Raw genomic sequence first — 22,037 nt, 5'->3', positions numbered from 1 at the left:
TTCATTTCTTTCATTTGGAAAATGAATGGAGGTGTCCTGTAGATGAAGACTTCGGAATTTTTTTTTAACTTTGGAGCAAATTTAAGGTTTACAGTTTTGTGACAGCATTTTGTTTTTAATTATTATTATTCCGAAAAAATGTGTGTAATTTTGTTGATCTAGCCCAAGACTGGCCAAGAGACACCAAACCTTCAACTAGATTCTGTCGCAAGAGAACATACAGAATGTGAAACGTTTGAATGTCTAAAGCCTGGAATTTCCTGCTAATCTATCTCAGCCTTAATTATTGAATGTACGAGAGTTTCATAGTTTTTTTTTTAATATATGTACTCAATTACGGTCTGTATTAACATATTATCGTACACACTTGGTTTTGAGATAATCATAAGGAAAAAAATGACATGTGTCCACGAGATGAAAGTACAAAATCCCTATTTATAATGTTATTATGAAACTATATCCAACTCGGCGTGTGGCTTATAAGGGGGTGGTCCGGTAAAATCGTGGACAAGTAGTCTAGATTGATGTTTTCTGAAAATTTCCGTACTTTTTAGTACACTTTTCATCAATATACATAGCAAATTTCAAAGAGTTATATGCTCAAATAAACAAATTTATGGGATTTTATGACACTTTCGGTATCGCCGTACAGCGCACGGAAGACAACGTCAAAATGTCTAAAGCAAAGTCAAGATTCATCTTTGCTTTAAAAAGATGAATTAGCACCACGACGTGTCCAAAAGCTTTTTTGGACAGTCCTATGATCTTGTCATGATCGACCTTCTGCAGTTTCAGTCAAGAAGCATCCATAGCAATTGTATCCAAACCTGCCTTATGATTAATTTCCAAACCCTATCAGAGGTCGGTCACCTTTAATTTAGTCATTTTGATTATTCTGCTTATTAATTTAACTTGTAACAGTATTATATTGCAATCAAAAATTCTCGAGAAAAATTGTATATTATATAGCTTGATTTTATATTCTACCGAACAAAACAAACCATACCAGCTGGGGGCCGCAATAGGCCCCCTCAGGTCCAGCTAGGGCGAAACCCTGGTGATGGGAGGGTTAAGGGGGCGAAGCTTTCGACCGAAAATGGATTTGAGGGTTTTAGAATGCAAAAATTATGTCATTGCACAGAAACTTTTACCAGTTGACTATTTTTCTTAATAGCGATTCTCTGTAACCACTTAAACTTCTTTGCCACGCGTGGTCACCAATTTTGATGAAACTTTGCCCATTATTACAACTTGACACCAGAAACATATATCAAATAAAATTTCGTTGCTATGTGTCTTGGTTGCCATGGCAACAGCCAAAAAAGTTGAAAAAATTGAGATTTTCAGCTACTTTGAATCTTTATTAAACCTTAATAAAGACTAAGAAAAACAAACAAACCGTTCCCCCAAAAACATGATACCTTGTTGCCACTTATGCTATAAAGAAACTATTTAGAATTTATCTCTAAGTAAGTGGTAACCATGGGTACGTTTGGAATACGTTTTAGCTGCTGAAAAATGCTGAAAACGCTCAATATTCACAAATGATAGATGTTACATGATCAAACTCAATCAATAACCTAAGAAAAACAATGAAAAATATTGACCTTAAGTAATAAGGTATTGGCAATATTATTCTAAAAATAACTTTCATGGTTGATATGGTAACACAGTGTTACCATGCAAAATCTGTTGCTATGATTGGGTTAATGCTGCTATCTTGAGGAAAACAATAAAATTCATGATTGGCACATATACATCTTTATGACCTTGCAACACCCACAACATAAGAAAAATTGGGATTAATTGTTACTTTGCAGTGTTACCATGGAAACAACATACTAGTGTTTAAAGTGATGTTTTTTTGCTGCTTTAGGAATTATCTTTTAATCAAGAAACATATTATTTGACTCACCTTGAATTGTACTTATCTGGTAGAACTAAAGTTGAATATCATATATTGATAAAGTTTGTTGAAAAATACAACACTGTTGCTATGGTTACCAAGAAGAGAAAATGTTCGATTTTGTTAATTTTATGTCAATATTAAACCTTATGTGTCAGCTTTTTGCATCCAGTTAGAGATTGGGTGGTAGTCAAAATTGAAAGTCATGTTAGCTGTCCATATATATCAATCATTAAAGTTTTGGGAATCTACAAACAGGGGTACGTATCCAAGGAAACAGAATAATTTTCAGATTTTTATGCATGTTTTTTCGCCTTATTTCCATAGCAACGCTCTATTTAAAGAATTTAATTTGAATTTTTTGACACCAATGCCTTTAAAAATTGATCATCAGTTATATAGAAATATGCTTTTTAAAAAGATAGGATAAGATTAAAACACTAAGAGAGCAAATTTAAAAATCCCTTCTGGTATTAAAACCATGGCAACCATTGCCAACCTATAAGAGATATCTTATTTCGTCCTTGGTATATGTTACAAGGATCTCTTGTCTATTATTTGCCTGCATTTCAACCTATAATTGTTTTTGTTCTTAAGTGTATGACTTTATAAAATTAAATGAACAAAATTATTACTTTTGAATACTCTGTTTCCATAGTAACGTATGTAATAGTTGATTTACCAAACATGTTTATCATGTATTAAAGACATCAGGCCTTCAACTTTCAGAAACAGTCATTGCCATTTGTTTGCTTTGCTGCAAACGTTAACTGGGGGACTCTGAACATGTTGAAAAATGCCATTTTTCAAACGTTAGGACATGTTGCTATGGTAACCATGACACGTAGCAATCAATTTTTGCCTGAATTGAGTTTACGGTATCAAAGACTTTTATCATAGAGAGTTTGGAGAAATTCTGAGACTATGCGTGCCACAGCTCCTATATAAAAGTTCAAGTCAATATAGAGAATGGCTCTTAATCAGTCATTACTATCCAAGATTCTAATCTACAAAACTGACACAATGTCTGCATCAGTGCTTTACTTAGTTACTATATGACATGCCGTTAAAAGAAGTTTCTTGAAATAGTGGCTGTAAGCTAGCACGCAAACGAACAATATTAATTTGGTCTTCAGCCAGTTTGTGTACACAATTTCAAGGGAGGCACTGGGTTGCCTCACTGCCACACAGAAGGCTATCAAAGAACTCCCCTCCCCCCCCCCCCCCCCATCCCAAAAGGGTTCGACTTTTTTTCATAAAATATTTTTCTATGACACAAATGCAAGGAGGAAGGGAGGGGGGCTCCTATTAAAGGGGTCGTAGGTGAACCAGAATTTACAACAGGGTTGTCCCCAAGACCCGGGGGCCAATGGATTTTCCCGCCTATTTTGACGTGTAATCCCCCTGTTTTCTGATATTCACCCATAACCCCCTCTCAGGAGAGGACCCCCAGACCCCCTTCTACTTTTTTAAATGCCCCCTGCTCTTTCAAATCTTAGGGACAACCCTGTACAAGATACCTGGAAAAAAATTCTCATCACATCTAGATCCGCTCAGAAATTCACATCTAGATCCGCTCCTGAATAAAGAAAAATCTACTTTCGGTTTCCCATAAAGTCAAAGGTGTCACGAAAGCTTTACTTTAGGTTTTCGACCCGTTTGGAAGGTAAGTAATCATTTGGTCTATAATGTTATAATTAAATGTTCCTTTGTAGTATACAAATGTATTGTGATGACATTATCTGCGAACACTAGACCTACAATTGTACTTGAATTTATAACACGTTTTATCACTAGCCTATCAGATTATACATGTTAGTACATACTGTCATTCATTTGTTTTCATTTTTGTAGGGATTTCAGAGATGACAGAAAAAGTTCAGACCGGTAAACTATAAATTAGCACATCATACATCCATACCTATACGAACTTATTCATTAAACTTAAAGTATAAAAGCTTAAATAACATTGATTACACATGTCACTATCAGTGTAATGTTAATTCTACACCTGTGCTGTTTTTTCTTTCTTCAACTTTATGGTAGATGAAAATTATATGTGAACCGTTTTTCATTTCATACCAATTCTATGCCTAAAATGATTCCTGGGTCTAAATTGTGAACTTTAAAAGAGGTGCATACCAGCATGACCAGATGACGACACTGTTATCTGATTTGAATTTTAAGTGCTCATTACATGTTCTTGAATTTAATTTTTTTATTTAGGCTAATTTAATAGTTTTAGGTCCGGTAGACCCTGATGCCCTGGGAATAACCTTGACCCATGAACATCTTTCTCTGGATTCCCTTGCACTGGGACTTCCTATTGACCCCAAATACAAGTATTTGGAGGAAGCACCTGTTGCACTAGACACCCTGTGGTATATCCGGCAGTATCCGTAAGTGTTTAAGACATAGATGTACCAGAGTTACCATGTTACCACATCATGTGGCTAAGTCTGATGTGAATAAAATATTAGCATTGTATAATTGACAATTAGGAATTCATCTGTCAGATGTTCTGTTAACCTCTTCTCTCTTGATAAACTATATCACAATACAATAATCAGATTTGTGGGGTTGTCTGTATGGAACTGATTTATGAGGTGTGCACATGAAGATTTATCATGCACACTTTCTATTCAGATACTCAAACAGACCAAATTTGGATTTAGGAACTGAAAATGCAGCTGTTGTTGAAGAAATGGATTTTTACAAGGTTTAATGAATACAGTTATCACTAAATTCACAAATGTAATTGATGAATACATAGTGACAATTTTGCAGTTGTGTAATTATCATGCCATATAAAGAAACACTCAAAATATTTATGCTTGTCTCAAGGGAAGTATTTCTTAAGAATTTTTCTTCTTTGACATGTTTGAGTCTCATTATTATTATTTCTGTTTGAATTATAGAAAAATGGGGGAGGAACAATTGTGGAAAACACCACAATTGGAATCAAGCGTGACATTAAATTTTATCAGTATGTTGCCAGAGAAACTGGAGTGAATGTTGTTGCAGGAACAGGTAATATATCCACCATTGAAAGTGATATGGTAAGTAAATTTTGTGTATTTTTGACAATTTGGTTAAAGCTAAAAATATGGTGAAAGAATGTGAAAAATTTTCATTAAAATATAGGTATAACTAGATATCATAATTACATGAGCATGTTAGTAAAGAGTCTCAGAGACTTCAAATGACCACACATGTCCATTTTCTGTTGATGTGTATGCCTATCACTTCATAAAAAACATGTAAACTAAACATGAACAAGCCCTCTTCAGACACTTACATTGCACAACTCATTTGTAATGCTTTCCTGGGAAGAAAAATCTGAGAATTTTTTTTAAATTCATTTTACCTTAAAATTGTTATAATAAGACTGAAAATTTTAAGCACATACTTTATGGTACAATTTAGAGAGAGAGAGAGAAATAAGAATGCTTAAATGTCATACCATAGATATTTTATTTGTTAGGTTTTTATGTGGAGTCATCACGACCTGAAACATTGAAGATGACATCAGAAGAGATGGAGGAAGCTATGAAGACAGATCTTCTTCATGGAGCAGATGGTGGGGATATCAAATGTGGGATCATTGGAGAAATCGGATGTAGCTGGCCACTTGGCAGTAAGTTACAATTTTTCCTCCTTCTATCTTGGAGGGGTGCCATTGCCCATAATTCTAGATTTGTATTTATTTAAGTAGATTCAAATTTACTCTAAATGTTTGTCACAGACTATTTGGTGCAAAGTTTTCATTTTGTTCCAAAGGTGCTAATTAAGATATGAATCCCACTATAATAAGTACAGTAATTCTGATGTGAAAGAATGAGGATACTATCTTATTGATAGTGAAGACTCTCCATTATTTGATATTAAATTCTGAACAACTCTGTGTTTCTGCAGTGCTGTCTTTTAAATAAATGACAGAGACCTCTGTTTATTGTACATGCTCTAATATGGACAAAATTTTTATTATTCAGAGAGTGAAAGGATAGCCATACAAGCTGCTGCGAATGTTCAGAGTGAGTTAGGATGTCCAGTCAATATTCATCCAGGAAGGGATTCAAAAGCCCCATTTGAAATTATCCGAGTTTACCAAGAGGCTGGAGGAGATGTCAACAAACTGGTCATGGCTCATCTAGATAGTAAGTACTCTGTAATATAATAACCTAGATAATTAGTACACAGTAATATAATAGCCAAGATAGTTAGTACTCTGTAATATAATGACCTAGATAGTTGGTACTCTGTAATATAATAGCATAGATAGTAAGTACTCTGTAATATAATAGTCTAGATAGTTAGTACTCTGTAATATAATAACCTAGATAGTTAGTACTCTGTAATATAATAGCCTAGATAGTAAGTACTCTGTAATATAATAACCTAGATAGTAAGTACTCTGTAATATAATGACTTAGATAGTTAGTACTCTGTAATATAATAGGCTAGATAGTTAGTTACTCTGTAATATAATGACCTAGATAGTAAGTACTCTGTAATATGATAGCCTAGATAGTAAGTACTCTGTAATATAATAACATAGTTAGTACTCTGTAATATAATAACCCAGATAGTTAGTACACTGTAATATAATAGCCTAGATAGTGAGTACTCTGTAATATAATGACCTAGATAGTTAGTACTCTGTAATATAATAGCCTAAATAGTAAGTACTCTGTAATATAATAATCTAGATAGTTAGTACTCTGTAATATAATAACCTAGATAGTGAGTACTCTGTAATTTAATGACCTAGATAGTTAGTACTCTGTAATATGATAGCCTAGATAGTTAGTACTCTGTAATATTATGACCTAGATAATTAGTACTCTGTAATATAATAACCTAGATAGTTAGTACTCTGTAATATAATAGACTAGATAGTTAGTACTTTGTAATATAATAATCTAGATAGTGAGTACTCTGTTATATGATAACCAAGATAGTTAGTACTCTGTAGTATAATAGCCTAGATAGTTAGTACTCTGTAATATAATAGCCTAGATAGTTAGTACTCTGTAACAACAGAATAGTCTAGATAGTAAGTACTCTGTAACGAAAAGCCTAGATTGTACTCCATAACAACAGAATAGTCTAGATAGTTAGTACTCTGTGATAGAATAAGCTAGATAGTTAGTACTCTGTATTAGAATAACAAGATAGTTAGTACTCCGTAACATAATAGCCTATCTGTAACAGAATATTCTAGATAGTTAATACTTAGTAATATATCAGTATTTGTGCAGCAATAACACCAATCCTTGGAATGTTCTGCTACTTATTATAATTTGTTTCTGTAAAACTGAATAGGGCATGCCCTTGTGCCAAAGCTTTTTTTTTGGTTGATGTTCATTATAACCTTTTGTAGTAAAGAACAATGGTGTCATTATATGATGTTGTAATGTGTACTAGTTATATAATGTTGCAAGTATCAAGTATTATTAAACAATAAGTTCTAAACTTCTCTGTAAATTTTTTTTAGCCCTTATACATTTTTTTGTATTGAAACATCCATACCTAGTCTTAACACACTTGTGTATGTTAAAAAAAAGAGTATATTTTAATAGCCTTTTTATGTCTATGATGTAGTAAAAGCATTTCGTTTTCTTTTGAAAGGGACAATATTTGACCAAAATAAGCTAGCTGAATTTGCAGCAGTGGGTAGCTACTGTGAATATGATTTATTTGGGATTGAGACCTCCATGTATACTCACAATTATAAAGTGGACATGCCAAGTGATGCTCAGAGAATTCAGAACATCCAGTTCCTGATAGATCAAGGATTTGAGGACAAAATTGTTATTGCTCACGATATACACACCAAACATAGACTGGTAAGATTTTAAAAATTTACAAAATATCCTGCCAAAATTTGAAATAATCCAGTGTCATTTCTAGAAAAATAAAATGCCATACATTTGTCCTCATTTAGAAACCAAATAGAGTGTATGTTTGATTACCTTTTAATTCTAAGGTCCAGCATGTCATCACTAACATATAACTCAAGTTTTAAAAGAAAAAAAAGAAAAACACATCTTTGAAGGAAGATTCGAATTTGTCCATGGTATGCTAATACATGTATTTGCTTTGAAATATGAAATCCTATTTTTCATGTTCACAAGATTAAAGGATCTATGTAAAGTTGAACTTAAATATCTTGAAACCATGGGGCCATGAAGTGATTTGGAAGTCCCAAATGCTTATTCTTTTATCCACGTTATCTTGAATCCTTAGATACATGTATCTTGGAAGTTTTTTCTTTGTCCCATAGAGTTAGAGTTAAAGAGGTTTGATTGTATACAGATAAAGCCATGTCTTTTTTTGGTCTCTCCAGAACTAAACTAGGCCAAAAACTATTGACTTAGAGGTCTATGTTATTGTAATATTACAATGTACATTTATACTGTTATACTATATTGTTAGGGATGGGACGATACAACATTTTCTATATTGATACGTATCACAATATTTGAGCCACAATACGATATGTATCACGATATGTTGAATTAGTTATAAATTTTTTTTCTGTATTGAAATGAACAAAACATTTCTTCACAAATATGAATAATTTATTCAAAGAAGTTGTATATCTGTTGTAATACAAAATTATTTTACACAAGTGGTGTTTATTATTATGTATTTCATATTCATTTTTATATTTTGCATATTTATTTCATATATTTAACCCAAAATGTTAAGTAAACAAAGAAAAATTATAAGTCAGATTTTTTTTGCGATATTTCGATATTTCTTCATATGTATTGATATGCGTATCATTCTCACATTGAATCAATATTATCGGTATCTCGATATATCATCCAAGCCCTATATATTGTTAATCTTTTTCCACTGAGAAAATCATTGTAAATCAATTATCATTAGAGCCTGCTTGTGCTGTGGTGTATGCTTGCATGTGAGAATGTACGTTATGAAACGTGTAGATTCAAGCTTGCTTTACACATATAGATTTTGTTTTATCATTTTTTCTATAAAATGGTTTTGTAGATGAAGTTTGGGGGTCATGGTTACTCTCATATCCTCATCAATGTGGTCCCTCACATGTTAAACAGAGGTATTTCCCAGGCCACCATTGATAAAATTCTGAAAGAGAACCCAAAGAAATGGCTGACAATGAAGGTATAGAGTCCAGTAAATACAAGAATGCTGAAGACAAGTGCTGAAAATCAAATGGAGCTTTGTATCTGGAGAAATTGATCGTTTATGATTGAATATGTATTTGGCAGCAAATTAAATTTACAAACTTTTTGTGATTCACCATAGATTGTGTTCATTATCCAGGATATACCCTTATATACAGGGACTATTACTTACATGATGATGGATGGATTAGTAGAATAAATATATTTAGTCATATCTAATATATATTCTAATTACTGGTATTTCAAATGTTGGCTGTTGAAATCAGGTTTTTTTTTTAAATAAATGCTTTTTATAACAATTTTATTCTCTTCAGTGACAGTTTTGTTGGGAATGCGCATGTTCAGTATAAAACAGGTCCAGAGCTTAATATTTTCAATGGACACTTTGAAAAAGAGCACATCATTGAAATCTTGCGGGATACCACCTTGAACATCTGTTCATTCTCTTATAATATTAAAAATGAAGTATCTTCCCATTATATAGACCACAGGAGTTCGCATACCTATCAATTTAACCGAAATTTTCAGTAAATAAAAAAAATACGTAATACCTATAATAATAACTATTATAGGTATTACGTATTTTTTTTATTTACTGAAAATTTCGGTTAAATTGATAGATATGCGAACTCCTGTGTATAGACCAAAACAGGGAAAAAAATATTTCAAGTAGTAATTTTTTTTCCTATTTTACAAGTAGTACAAAGCTATTGCTGATAGATATTTAAGATCCGACCAACTGTGCGACTCTATGGCCATCTTTCAAAAATTGTTTGTTTGCCCTCTCCCGTCCGACTGGCTAAAAATGGCCCGACTCAAAACTTTTTTAAACCTCCAGAAAACGATTATTTTTTTTTATTCATTCCGAGGTTTTCTCATCCCATCAACAACTATTTTCATTTCCAATAATAACATTTTGAAAATTCAGCAAAGAAGTTAAAAATTTCTGCGGGGAAAAATTTCCCACCTACCGGCCCCATTTTTTTTTAATCTTTCAACTATTCTTTTTCACCTTTTCTTAAATATTTGAGAGTGGTTTTAATAGGTAATTAAAGATTCAAAATCAACATAACTTTGAATTTAACTACACAGGAGCTGATCTATTACCTAGCTCCAAATCAGTTTCCCTCGCGTCGACTTGTGACATCAAACATGCAAGACGAAACTTAAAAAATTATTTATGTAGATATGCAACTTGTTTTGCTGAAACGTATTTATGTTCAATGAATATATTTTTTTACATGTATATCGTTACATATGAAGACTGATAAATTATTTGGATCCTTTCAGCCGTGTACTAGTGATCACAATCAGAACTTCCTGCGTTTCTTTCCATTGCAAACTTCAAATGTTCTTGCAAGCTGACTTGAACAAGTTGCATGCCGGCTTGTTGGAAGTCTCATATGGGGAATATTTGATATTTCGATTTTGTTGAATAGGAAATAAAATTTTGAGTCACACACTGTTCCATTTCTTCCAATTCCATATACATGTTCTCAGTTATTATTATTTTTCCGTTTAAACGTGATATTCAGAACTATCCATGGTTTTAAGAGATAAAAAAAAATTTCAATGTCCATTTATTTTTTATTTAGAACAAAACAATTGTATAATAATAGTGAATTGAAATGATACTCATTTTATATACTAGTATTCGCTCGGTCAATCGCTCGATATAATAATTTATACATTTTAAACGTTCATCACATCTATACATGATCAATGAGACAAAAATTGAGACAGAGACATAATGAAACTGAAAATTGTGTTAAATGATCACACATCTAGTCCATTTCCTCTACTGTAGGACCACCATTAGCCTGACTAGCACCAGACTGGTTCGGGTTTCCTCCATGAAGTTTTGCCATGATGGGAGAGCATACTTTTTGAACTTCCTTTAGTTTGAATTCGAACTCATCAGTATCTGCTAGGGCGTTACCATCTAACCATGATAGCGTTTCACTACAAACTCTGGTCACAGTGTCTTTGTCTTCAGACGGGAGTTTGTCTGCATGTTCCTCTGTTGCCTGTTTGACAGAGAACACATATGACTCTAGTTGATTCCTAGCTGATATTCTTTGCCGTTGTTTCTCGTCTTCATCTTTGTATTTTTCGGCTTCATTTACCATTCTATCTATGTCAGCCTTACTCAGGCGACCTTTGTCGTTGGTAATGGTGATTTTGTTGGACTTGCCCGTACTCATGTCTTTAGCTGATACATTTAAGATTCCGTTGGCATCTAAATTGAACTCCACCTCAATCTGTGGAACACCACGGGGAGCTGGTGGGATTCCGTTTAGTTCGAATTTACCCAGTTTGTTATTGTCTTTGGTCATAGCTCGTTCCCCTTCAAATACCTGAATGGACACTCCTGGCTGGTTATCAGCATATGTAGTGAATGTCTTTGATGCCTTGCAGGGAATTTTGGCATTTCTTTCAATAATTTTGGTCATGACTCCTCCAGCAGTTTCAATGCCCAAAGAAAGTGGAGTGACATCTACCAGGAGAACGTCTTTGATGGCTTCACTTGTGTCTCCCTTTAAAATGGCAGCCTGGATGGCAGCACCATAAGCCACAGCTTCGTCTGGGTTGATGGATTTATTAAGTTCTTTACCTCCCATGAAATCTTGTAGCAGTTTTTGGATCTTGGGAATTCTTGTCGATCCGCCTACCAGTACCACATCGTGGATTTTGGATTTGTCCATCTTAGCATCTCTTAGAGCTTTTTCTACCGGCTCCAGGGTAGAACGGAACAAATCGGAACACAAGTCTTCAAATCTTGCTCGTGTGATTTTGCTGTAAAAATCAATGCCCTCAAAAAGGGAATCAATCTCAATGCTGGCATCAGAGCTACTGGACAGTGTCCTCTTGGCACGTTCACAAGCCGATCTGAGTCGTCTAAGTGCACGTTGGTTGTTGGAAATGTCTTTACCGTACTTGCGCTTAAATTCCTGTACAAAGTGATTCACCAATCTGTTATCAAAATCTTCACCTCCGAGATGTGTGTCACCAGCAGTTGAGCGAACTTCAAACATGGAACCCTGATCTATGGTAAGGATGGACACATCAAATGTTCCTCCACCCAAATCAAAGATCAGCACATTTTTCTCACCTGAAAGGTTTTTATCAAGTCCATAGGCCAGGGCGGCCGCTGTGGGTTCGTTCACAATCCTGAGAACATTGAGACCGGCTATGACACCAGCATCCTTGGTAGCCTCTCTTTGAGCATTATTGAAGTAAGCTGGGACTGTAATGACGGCGTCTTTGACGGGCTGTCCGAGGTAAGATTCTGCTGTCTCCTTCATTTTGGTCAGCACCATGGAACTAATTTCCTCAGGTGTAAATCGTTTTTTCTCATTCTTGTATTCTACCTCAAGCTTTGGTTTTCCTCCATCATTGACGACTTTGAACGGCCAGTGTTTCATGTCAGCTTGCACACTGTCATCATTAAATTTGCGTCCAATCAGCCTTTTGGCGTCAAAAATCGTATTTCCGCTGTTTAACGCTACCTGATTTTTAGCTGCATCTCCAATGAGTCTCTCCGTGTCCGTGAATGCCACATAACTGGGTGTCGTTCTATTTCCTTGATCGTTGGCAATAATCTCCACCTTTCCATGTTGAAATACACCAACACAGGAATATGTTGTTCCGAGATCAATGCCGATTGCTGGGGCTTTACTAGCCATGATTGTTTACAAACACTAAAGTGAAAGTACAAAATGTGTGTCAGGTTATCACTTACTGTTGATTGCGTATCCTCGTTACAAAGTAACAGCTTGTCTTTATGGTTTGTAAGACTGCGTTTAACTGACATCTTGGGTTAGGGTCTGCCTTTATATACCACTAATGAAAGTTCTTGATACTACGAGTATCCCAATTCCAGATTGTGCGCGAGGAATCCCGAATGCTCTAATCTATTTATAACAATAGGCTGGTGGATCTAGAATTTTCGAGAAAGTGCGTTTAATATTTAGAGAGAAACTATGAAGAATAATTAAGGTCTTTCGTCACAACGGAAGACCTTCTACTGATTCTGATGGTTAAGATTATTATTCTTTTTTTTTTTCTTCTCCTTTCTAGACGCCAACTTTGAGGCCTCATATCTCGCTCATTTCTCAACGGATTTTGCTCAAATTTGCAGGGTTTATAGACGTTACAAAACTCTATCAGAATGCTGTCAAACATGTCAAAAATCCACTTCTGCTTTTGAGTTATCTCCCTTTAAATGAAAATTTAGGACTCTTTATTTCCGGATAAAGGCTCCGAGACTACAAAAGCTGGAGTAGAAATTCTACCGAATTTAAATAATAGAAGCATTGAAGTTGTGCACATCTATTTTTGTTTTTTGATTTCTGTGTTCAAAATGGCGCTAGATAGGGGTCAAAAATTAGAACGCCTAAAAGCGCGAAAATTTACACATATTTTCCTATGTATCTTTTAAACTAAAAATATTTTGTTGAGACATGTTGAATAAAAGTTGTGCACAATTTTAAGGTCTTTCATTTGGCACCTCCAAAAAGGGGCTGGTCCCTTAAATTAGGGATCTAGGGTCCTTGAAAGTTTTCGTTTTATAACTCAAAAACGGTAAATATTTCGATATAGCTGTCGCTAAAAAAGTTGTTCTTTAACATATTATTGATCTCGTGAACTTGTTATTTTGTTCGAGTCTTTTTTAATAATTGAGCTAGAAGCTTGACCCATATACAGGTAACTAGTTTCATTAGACAAGTGAAGGTGAAATCTTTATGCGCATAACTGAAATAAACTTGCTATAAATGATAAACCTATCCAAAATAAATACTAATACTACTTTAAAAAAGGTTTTTACGTGTTCTGTGGTTTCACTCCAAATTATTGAGTCACACATTTTCAATACGTCTCGGGGTTTGTTTTTGTTTATAATTACGTAACCGGCCATCCCCCGATCACGCGTGACCTAGATCCAGTGATCAGTGGCCATACACTAAACAGGCATTGCCGTTCTAAATCTATTTTGCAAACTCAACTATGTACGGATAATTGTTTTTTTTTTTTAGTCAAATCGGATCTTTCAAATTATTTCATCTTATCTATGTTGGTCATGTTGGTGATATACTTATTAAATTATTGTGGCCGAAATTACAAGAGATCCATTGCGTGTGAACCAGCGACCTGCGTTCGTAAACAAAACATCTTTTCGTCGTTTAATGTTGAAACATACACTATATTAAATTTAAAAAAAAAGTTAGCAAAAAATGAATCAGTCTTTAACTGCATTTAACTGCGTTTCACATATACCCGGGTTTTGTGTTTGTTTACAATTATGTAACCTAATTATGTAGCCGAGGAAGCAGCTATTAGTGCTCATATACAAAACATTGTCGTTCTATATTCATTTTGCTGACACAATGATTTACGGAAAATTATTTTTTAAATCATACCGGATCATTCAATTAGATCATTTATTCTTATCTTAATTTGATTTAATTTAAATCCAAAACATTTTATTAAGGACGTATAAAGGTCCCCGATTTCATGAATCCTAATCTTTAAACTGCATACATGTATTTAATAAACGATTTATTTCTCAATCATGTGTTATTATGTGTTTAATTTCGGAGATTCATTGCGTGTGGTTAATTCTGCAGATAATTCTAACTTGACACACTAGGTTTGTAGACAAAGAATTCAAAAGAGATATATTTTGAAAACAATAAGATGCATTGCTAAACACTTTTACATTATTTTCTTTTTAAAATGACTATCTTTATGATTACACCAACTTTTAACATGCTATGTGAAAAACTGTCGACTATAGTTTTGTAACTCCCGCATATGACAAGTACATGTGCTTTTTATTAAGGGGGATGTCCGGCCACCTTAGGTGGAATGAAAACAAAAAGTAAACATTTCTTCAAATGACTAAAGTACACTATAACTTGATCAAATTTTATGTCCTTAGAATGAAGAAACAATAAATATGCATAGCTGAATGCATGTTTTGCATGAATAATTTACACTTTTGCAGAAAATTGCTTTTGATATGCACTTTAGAACTGCGCAGCTACACACTTTAATAGAGCCTTAAAAAATCCAAAAAAATATGCAAAGTGTGCCTTAATGTTCTCCCTACAATCATTTGTTGAGAAAATGTCTAAATTTTGCACTGTTAAATGGTAATTTCCAGTTACAAACAAGGCACTCTTGTCTTCAAAATGAGTGTAAAGAACCATGAAAGTAGTTCATGGACAGAAGCACGTGATCTATTTTTAGCAAAAAAAATTTCCAGACCACTTCTTTTTATGGAGGCACATAATGGTCTGAAATGAAGAAACTTAAACTACAGACAAATTAATAAAACACCTCTATATTAAGTTTATTTTAAAAAGTAAAGGAGAATTACTTATGAATTTTTTTTTAATTATATAAACACAATAAAAAGGGAAGTTGTGTGTAATAAATTGTAATGAATTAAAATAATAATTATAATTGAACATTTGTTTTATAGTGTGTTGTTATAACAAATTCTTCAAGTCTTTGCTTCCAGGCAATGAAAATTGTGCAACATCAAAATTAAAGTTTTTGAATGATTTTTTTTCCACTTTGTAATTAAACAAATGTGGTATTTCAAGTATTGATAACTTCCAGATTTGTAATTATCAACAATGAATCACAAATAAAGTAGACATCGTAAAATTAATGTGAATGAGCTTGTTTAAGTACATATATTTTGTCACACATACATTTTTAAATTCCATTACATCCTAGCTATATTTCAATAGGTACAAAATCATTACTGGTAAGAGTAATTATTAGGGGATTTAATGATTTACAAACATCTTTTTTAATTTCTTTATTTTGTCCATGGTTTCCAAATTACAGTTTCACCAAGTAAAGAAAACAAAATCAACATAATCATATACAAGATAGTACATGTTTAAACATATACCTAGTAATGCTAGAATTTTAAAACTTTGACCATAATTTCAAAAACAAACTCAGGATTGTCATGGACAATATTGCAAAACAAAGTGCTAATGAAACATTTTGCTAATAAAATTAAGACAAATATGCAATCTACTCTCCAGTGATGAACTCTAAATTTCAATATTTATTTTTAAAGTTGATACTAGCATAATTTTTTTTATAATATTGATGGACACCTAATGTTCACAATGCTCACCTCAGTCAAATTGCTTTCTCTGAGTCTCTCAGCCCCCTATCTCTCACATCATGTAAATATTAAAAAAAACCCTCTTTGTGGCCCCTAACCAGGTTTAGAGTGTCACATTATATATGTATTGACAACTGCATTTACTAAACATAAATTTGTCAGATTAGTATTCCCTTTTCAATGTAGTTCCCTTGTTATGCTCCTACCATGGCCACCCCCCCCCCCCCCAAAAAAAAATCAAGCAATTGAACCTACATTGTACAATAGTAACAATACAAATGAGGATACACTCTATAAAACTAAATGCATATAAATGTGGACATCTTTCCAATGCTGATCTGGTAATTTTTGTTTACTTAATTCTTACAAATAAAATCTCAATATATTGGTCAGGAGAAATTTGAGAAAAAAAACATTTTTGACTGTTCTGAAATACACCTATGACCTATTATGATTAAAAAAACATTCAGCAAATTGACAGATGCTCATCTGAAAAAAAAATAGTGTGTTACTCACAGAAAGCTGTGATTTTAGACATTGGTTTTACATACATGTCTGAAGTCTTTTTTTGTAATGACAGTGAGATAAGAACTACATGATAAATTTTAAAATAATCAGTCCTTGAAAACTTATGTATTAAAAGATTCACAAGATTAATCCCTATACACACGTACATTGCACACAATTAAAGATATTGTATCATATGATGTGTAAATTTTAATTTGAATTACACAGCCCTTGTAGCAGACAGATAATGAAATGAATTCTTTCTGATTTAGAAATCTATTACAGAGTAATATATTTCAAAGTAAAACACTGAATGGAGTTCTCTTATTTTACATTATATGATTGATATTCTGTTACCAACATTATCTAAAAATCCTATATGTAAAACATCACAGGAAACAATGCAGCTAGTATAACGAACAAAATTGATGTTCCAAAGATGGCACTATTGGGCTCAGATTTTCACTGTATCCTCACTGGCAAGAGTCTGGGTTTACCATGGATTTCTTTTTAGTTTAGAATTTCAATGCAATTTTCACATGATATTCCTCAAAGACCTACAATAATAAAATGCAGTTGTAGAAGATCATTCAGCATGTTTAGAACATTCAACAATTAGAAAAAAATTATTATAACAGTAACAAATTACAAAACAATACTTATAAATCTTTTCTCTGTTGCCAAGGATGGCAAACCTTACCCTATCTGCAAACATTGCCCTCTCTTCAAAAGTTCAAAGAAAGAAATTAAGATATTTTTATCAAACTTCATGTGCTGATACATATTGTGGAGAGCTTTCAACTTCATGAACATTTTTTGATCTTGACCTCACTTTCTGAGTTTAGCTCAGTTTCAAAGAAACTATTCTATTATATATTTTTTATGTAAGCTTCTGCACTGATACATTATTTGGTGAGAATTTATCAAATTTGTCCAATTTTTTTTAACCTTGAGCTTCCCAATAACCTTTGACTTTAACATTTATTATGTATAAAACCAAATTTTAAAGAAATTATTCAAGATATTTTCATCAAACTTCATACACTGATACAAATTTTCATGCTGCATTACTAATGAACCCTGGGTGGAACATTCATGTCCTATGGACATATCTCTTTTTTTTTTTAAAACATATTTCTGGTTTTATGGTCTAATTTGCTTATCCATTACTAAGAAACCTGAACTAATATCAGGCACATATAACAAAACTCTTCACTGGCCTACTTGACTTACTTAAATAAATTATCAAGAATATAAATGATACAAATCAAAGCAAGTTTAGTATTGCAAATGCAATATGTCAATTAATTTTTGTTATGTATACATATCAAATTGTGAACAAGAACAGCTTAATATTAAATTATGAGAGGGGACCTGCTTTAGAAACTCTATATGCATTAACCAAAATGCCTTGAGCTGATCATTGTCATCAAAGCATTCAAATGACATGCCATGCACATCATTATCTAAACAAGCTCCTGGATATCCAAATGACTTACTTCTCTCTTGCTTTTCTTTTGTAATAATGGGGAGACTTGTGTTCATATTTGCAGTCCATTTGCACCTATAACTTATTTCAACACCATTATGAATCTTGAGTTTTTTTATTCTTGGCATTGACTCCCCCTGTAAACAAAATTTTACAAGTACCTGTATTAATAAATTCATTGACAAATGGTGTTAAGAACGAAAAATTTTAGTGTTTATAAGCAAGAAACTTGAAATTAAAAAAGAGGAACTGCACATAGATACAAATGCATGGGCTATTAACAAACTTACTTGATTCCTTTGTGCAAAACTAAGGGCTGTATTAAATTGCATCTCAGAACATCTATGGGAAACTAGTTAAGGATATGACACCTACAATATGAAAAATATTTTAATTTAATTCATAATAATTTAATCAACAATAAATACACAATACTTGAAGCTTTCCATTAATTCCTGTTACTTTTATTGAAGAAGAAAATGGTAGCAAACATTTTCCTATTGCCTTTCCTCCATGTCCTCTGAAAGTGCCATTTAAACGTATAAAAAAACTGCAATTTTTGGGAGGGTTTAGTCCATGTAATTGGATTTGGAGTTAGAAACCTCGAGATTATGACATATGTCATGTAAAATTTTATTATACTATAGGGTAAGTTTTTATTACAGAAATAAGTGCATGTGTCTAGATATATATATGATACAGTGTCAAAACTGATGCAAAACAAATTTTGGAAACAATTTCACACAGTCACATGAATAGTTTATTTTTCTGACTAATGACTATTCAACATGTCCAATAACTTAAGTATTTTAATAAAAATTAGACTTCAAAACATTGCAGTTAAAGACCTGGACACACTTTTCCATGATGTGTTTTAAGGTCCAAAACAATGTTCCATACAATGTGCGGCCCTAATACTCGACAGTACAGCAAACAATCTCCTATTATTATGAGGCTCCTGAAGGAAATTTTATAACTAACTACTTTTTCTTTCTATCTGCTGAACAATATTGACACGTGTACTTACTTTCCGAATGTAATAATTACAATGTGTTATTGAATATATCACAACTTGCTTAACATTTTTAAATTTAAAAAAATTCACCCTCCTTGCAGAGCCCCATTTAAAAATAGTCTCTATGTACAAACACAACTTAACGGAGAGGCAATTCGGAACGTGAAGTCAAGAATTTTAACTGATATCTGATAACTGATCAGAAATCACATAGATATATGACATTTTTAGAAACTCTGCGAGTCTGCAGAAAATTATTACACGTTCATTGCAAGGATTAAAACAAAGAGTCACGTTTTTACACACCCGAAATGTGTCTTACCTTCTATCAGCTGTTTTCACCGGAAACAATGGACATTCATTCTTCTATCGCCATAGAAAAGAGATCCGCCGTAAACACATATGTTTAGAACTGTTTAATCTTTTCCCATTAGTTTGAAAGGAGTCAACAAACTAATAAGACTTGTTCTAAGCAAAATTCAATTGTAATAAATGCATCTATCCACAAAAGAAATATGCATATGCCAACCACGTGTTCCGTGGAATGATATGACTGAGGAAACTCGAGTGATAAACAGGACATTTTTTCCCGGTTTGCGAGAGATGGGTTAAAATCGCGTTCTGTCATTAATTAGACGATGCGATGCAACAAATAAAAGATGTAAGTTGTATAAACTAAGGACCATTACTTAGATATGTCTTGTGTTGATGTCGTTACTGTCTCATTTATTCTAAAAACAATGTTATTTGAAAACTGTGTGACAGAGGAATGGCGGACATAATAAACGCATGGCCTCAGGGAGACCACCATACGAAAAATCAAATTTTCAAAAATTATGGACAACGACAAGAAAAAAGCAAAACAAATGGTTGTAGCCATATTATTAATAAACTGAACTGACATCATTTTCATTGCATTATTCATCTCCTGAATGCTGTGGCTGCGCAGTTCTAACATGATTAATTTTCACCAAATGCAAACAATAGAAAAATAATTATTTAATAATTTTGGTCTCTAACAGTAGGTAATAAGTGCATTAGCACTTTGAGTAACTTTGAGCTGGTTTGGTAATGTATTAAGCGCATTCTCGGTATTTCTTATTTTAGACCAGAATACATCCAAGATGGCTTGTACATCCCCCTTAAACACCCAATTTTCCATTAACGCCCACAAAATCTACCTAGTTTAAGATCGATAACATACCGCCCGACAATCATACAAAAATAAAACAATAGCTGCTGATTTGATTGACAGGCCAGCAACCTGCGCTACCTGATACTGTAGTCTGAGTTTGCATGTTTTGAAAGCAATTACACGTACCTGGTCACGCGTCAAACGCTTTCATGTACCGCTTGAAAAGTCGCTTTGTATACACTCTGGTTAAAACTTATATCTTTGTTGGTAATTATGTTTCACAAAATAATTGAGAGAAGAGAATTAAACTTTGAGTTCATTATTTTTATTTTCACTGCTGTTTTGTACACTGTACTTGTACGCGATATGTCGTCCAAGATAACTGTACAGCTTTCCGAAGAAAAAAAAAACTGGCGGCTATTCGAGCCCCTTTTCGCCTTCAATGTCCTCTTCAAAACACACCTGTTTACAGAGAAGAGATCCTAATATTCAATAAAATATTTCATATTATATGTAATCTGATTTTGTATGTATAAGTATCTGAAAGGCTATATTGTGCTGAATTTTTTAAAATACATGTTTCATGTAATACATATTTTTAGCATACGATAAAATATCGCCAACACTATAAGCTTAATTATTTCTAATGTCCAGAACTGTGTAACGTAAATGCCATGCATTTAAGAAGTATGTTAACTTAATTTTATAATTTAATTACACTTGCACGCGCGGTTCAAAAAAATAAATGTACAAGGAGTACAATACATGGACTTGAATATAACAAACTTATTAGCACATCCAATGATGAAAATGAAAATAATTGATAATACACTTTTACAACTTCATTTCAATGATAAGTTATTCTTAAACTTTACTTCAAATGTCAGAAAGGCCAGCACAGCCAAACTACTGTTAATTGTCTCTGTTTTAATTACAATGTCAATCACAATAACTTTTTTCTTTAGATCCCTTCATTTGTTACATGAAATCCATGCACGGCGCTACACCTGTCAATCAAAATTGTAAACTTCTGGTGCCACGGAAGCATTTCCCCTGTGGTGTAAAATATTCTTTAGGTCAATACTAATTTTACGCTTTTATAGATACAGTGTAATATTTCGAAACAAGGTTTTAATTAAGGCTGAAGATGCATGCTGTGAATTTATCAAACCTGCAGTCCTAATTGACGATCCGTTCTTACATGTATATATATTATAATTAATTAGAGAGTCCAGTATTTGTGACAAATTTTGATTGAGATTTCACTTTCCCTTTAGGATAAAACGATTCATTAAATAGATTATGCATATGAGATGGATAGCTGTACTACATATAAATGTATGCTTTTCACTTTGTAGCAAGAATCTGTCATTGACAATTAAAAGTGAAGAGTTTAGGTAAAAGACTTTGACAGATGACAAGTTATTCCTTCTTAGTCACTATATAGCTTAAAGCTATATGGTCGTGCCCACCCCCCCCCCTGCAATTATGTTTTTATTTTATTTTATTTTATTTTATTTTTTTTTGCTTAGATATCAAAAAATTTTTATTGTTTGTGCCCCGTCCCAGAAAAAAATGAAATTGCGTTCTACAGGCTTAAGTCAGAACATGATTTTCATAATGATGATACATTTATCAAAATGTTTCTACCCCTACG

The 22,037-nt window shown here is 33.0% G+C and overlaps 2 protein-coding genes across 2 annotated transcripts; one reads left to right on the top strand and one right to left on the bottom strand.

The window, feature by feature from the left end:
• Positions 1-3,748: 3,748 nt before the first annotated feature.
• On the top strand, positions 3,749-9,385 carry LOC133200146 (phosphotriesterase-related protein-like). The gene is made up of 8 exons (XM_061335899.1): positions 3,749-3,793; positions 4,146-4,305; positions 4,553-4,625; positions 4,825-4,936; positions 5,391-5,543; positions 5,899-6,063; positions 7,538-7,755; positions 8,927-9,385. Exons 1-8 carry the CDS (start codon positions 3,772-3,774, stop codon positions 9,062-9,064), a joined length of 1,041 nt encoding a protein of 346 aa, XP_061191883.1. The 5' UTR covers positions 3,749-3,771; the 3' UTR covers positions 9,065-9,385.
• Positions 9,386-10,850: 1,465 nt separating this feature from the next.
• On the bottom strand, positions 10,851-12,831 carry LOC133200143 (heat shock protein 70 B2-like). Its single transcript, XM_061335896.1, has one exon. It carries the CDS (start codon positions 12,765-12,767, stop codon positions 10,866-10,868), a length of 1,902 nt encoding a protein of 633 aa, XP_061191880.1. The 5' UTR covers positions 12,768-12,831; the 3' UTR covers positions 10,851-10,865.
• Positions 12,832-22,037: the final 9,206 nt, after the last annotated feature.

Source organism: Saccostrea echinata, unplaced genomic scaffold, assembly GCF_033153115.1.
Source record: "Saccostrea echinata isolate AGI-Se365-2 ecotype Australia unplaced genomic scaffold, CSIRO_AGI_Sech_v1 ptg000037l, whole genome shotgun sequence".
NCBI lineage: Eukaryota > Metazoa > Mollusca > Bivalvia > Ostreida > Ostreidae > Saccostrea > Saccostrea echinata.
The sequence above is the reverse complement of the archived record's forward strand: the minus strand, read 5'-3'. Positions and strand labels throughout refer to the sequence as shown.

Excerpts from the sequence above, each read along its gene's own strand:
- LOC133200146 (XM_061335899.1), top strand. The coding sequence starts at position 3,772 with ATGACAGAAAAAGTTCAGACCG. Across the intron at positions 4,306-4,552 it reads TGGTATATCCGGCAGTATCC|ATACTCAAACAGACCAAATT; the intron begins GTAAGTGTTTAA and ends CTTTCTATTCAG. Across the intron at positions 4,937-5,390 it reads GAATGTTGTTGCAGGAACAG|GTTTTTATGTGGAGTCATCA; the intron begins GTAATATATCCA and ends TTTATTTGTTAG.
- LOC133200143 (XM_061335896.1), bottom strand. The coding sequence starts at position 12,767 with ATGGCTAGTAAAGCCCCAGCAATCGGCATTGATCTCGGAACAACATAT.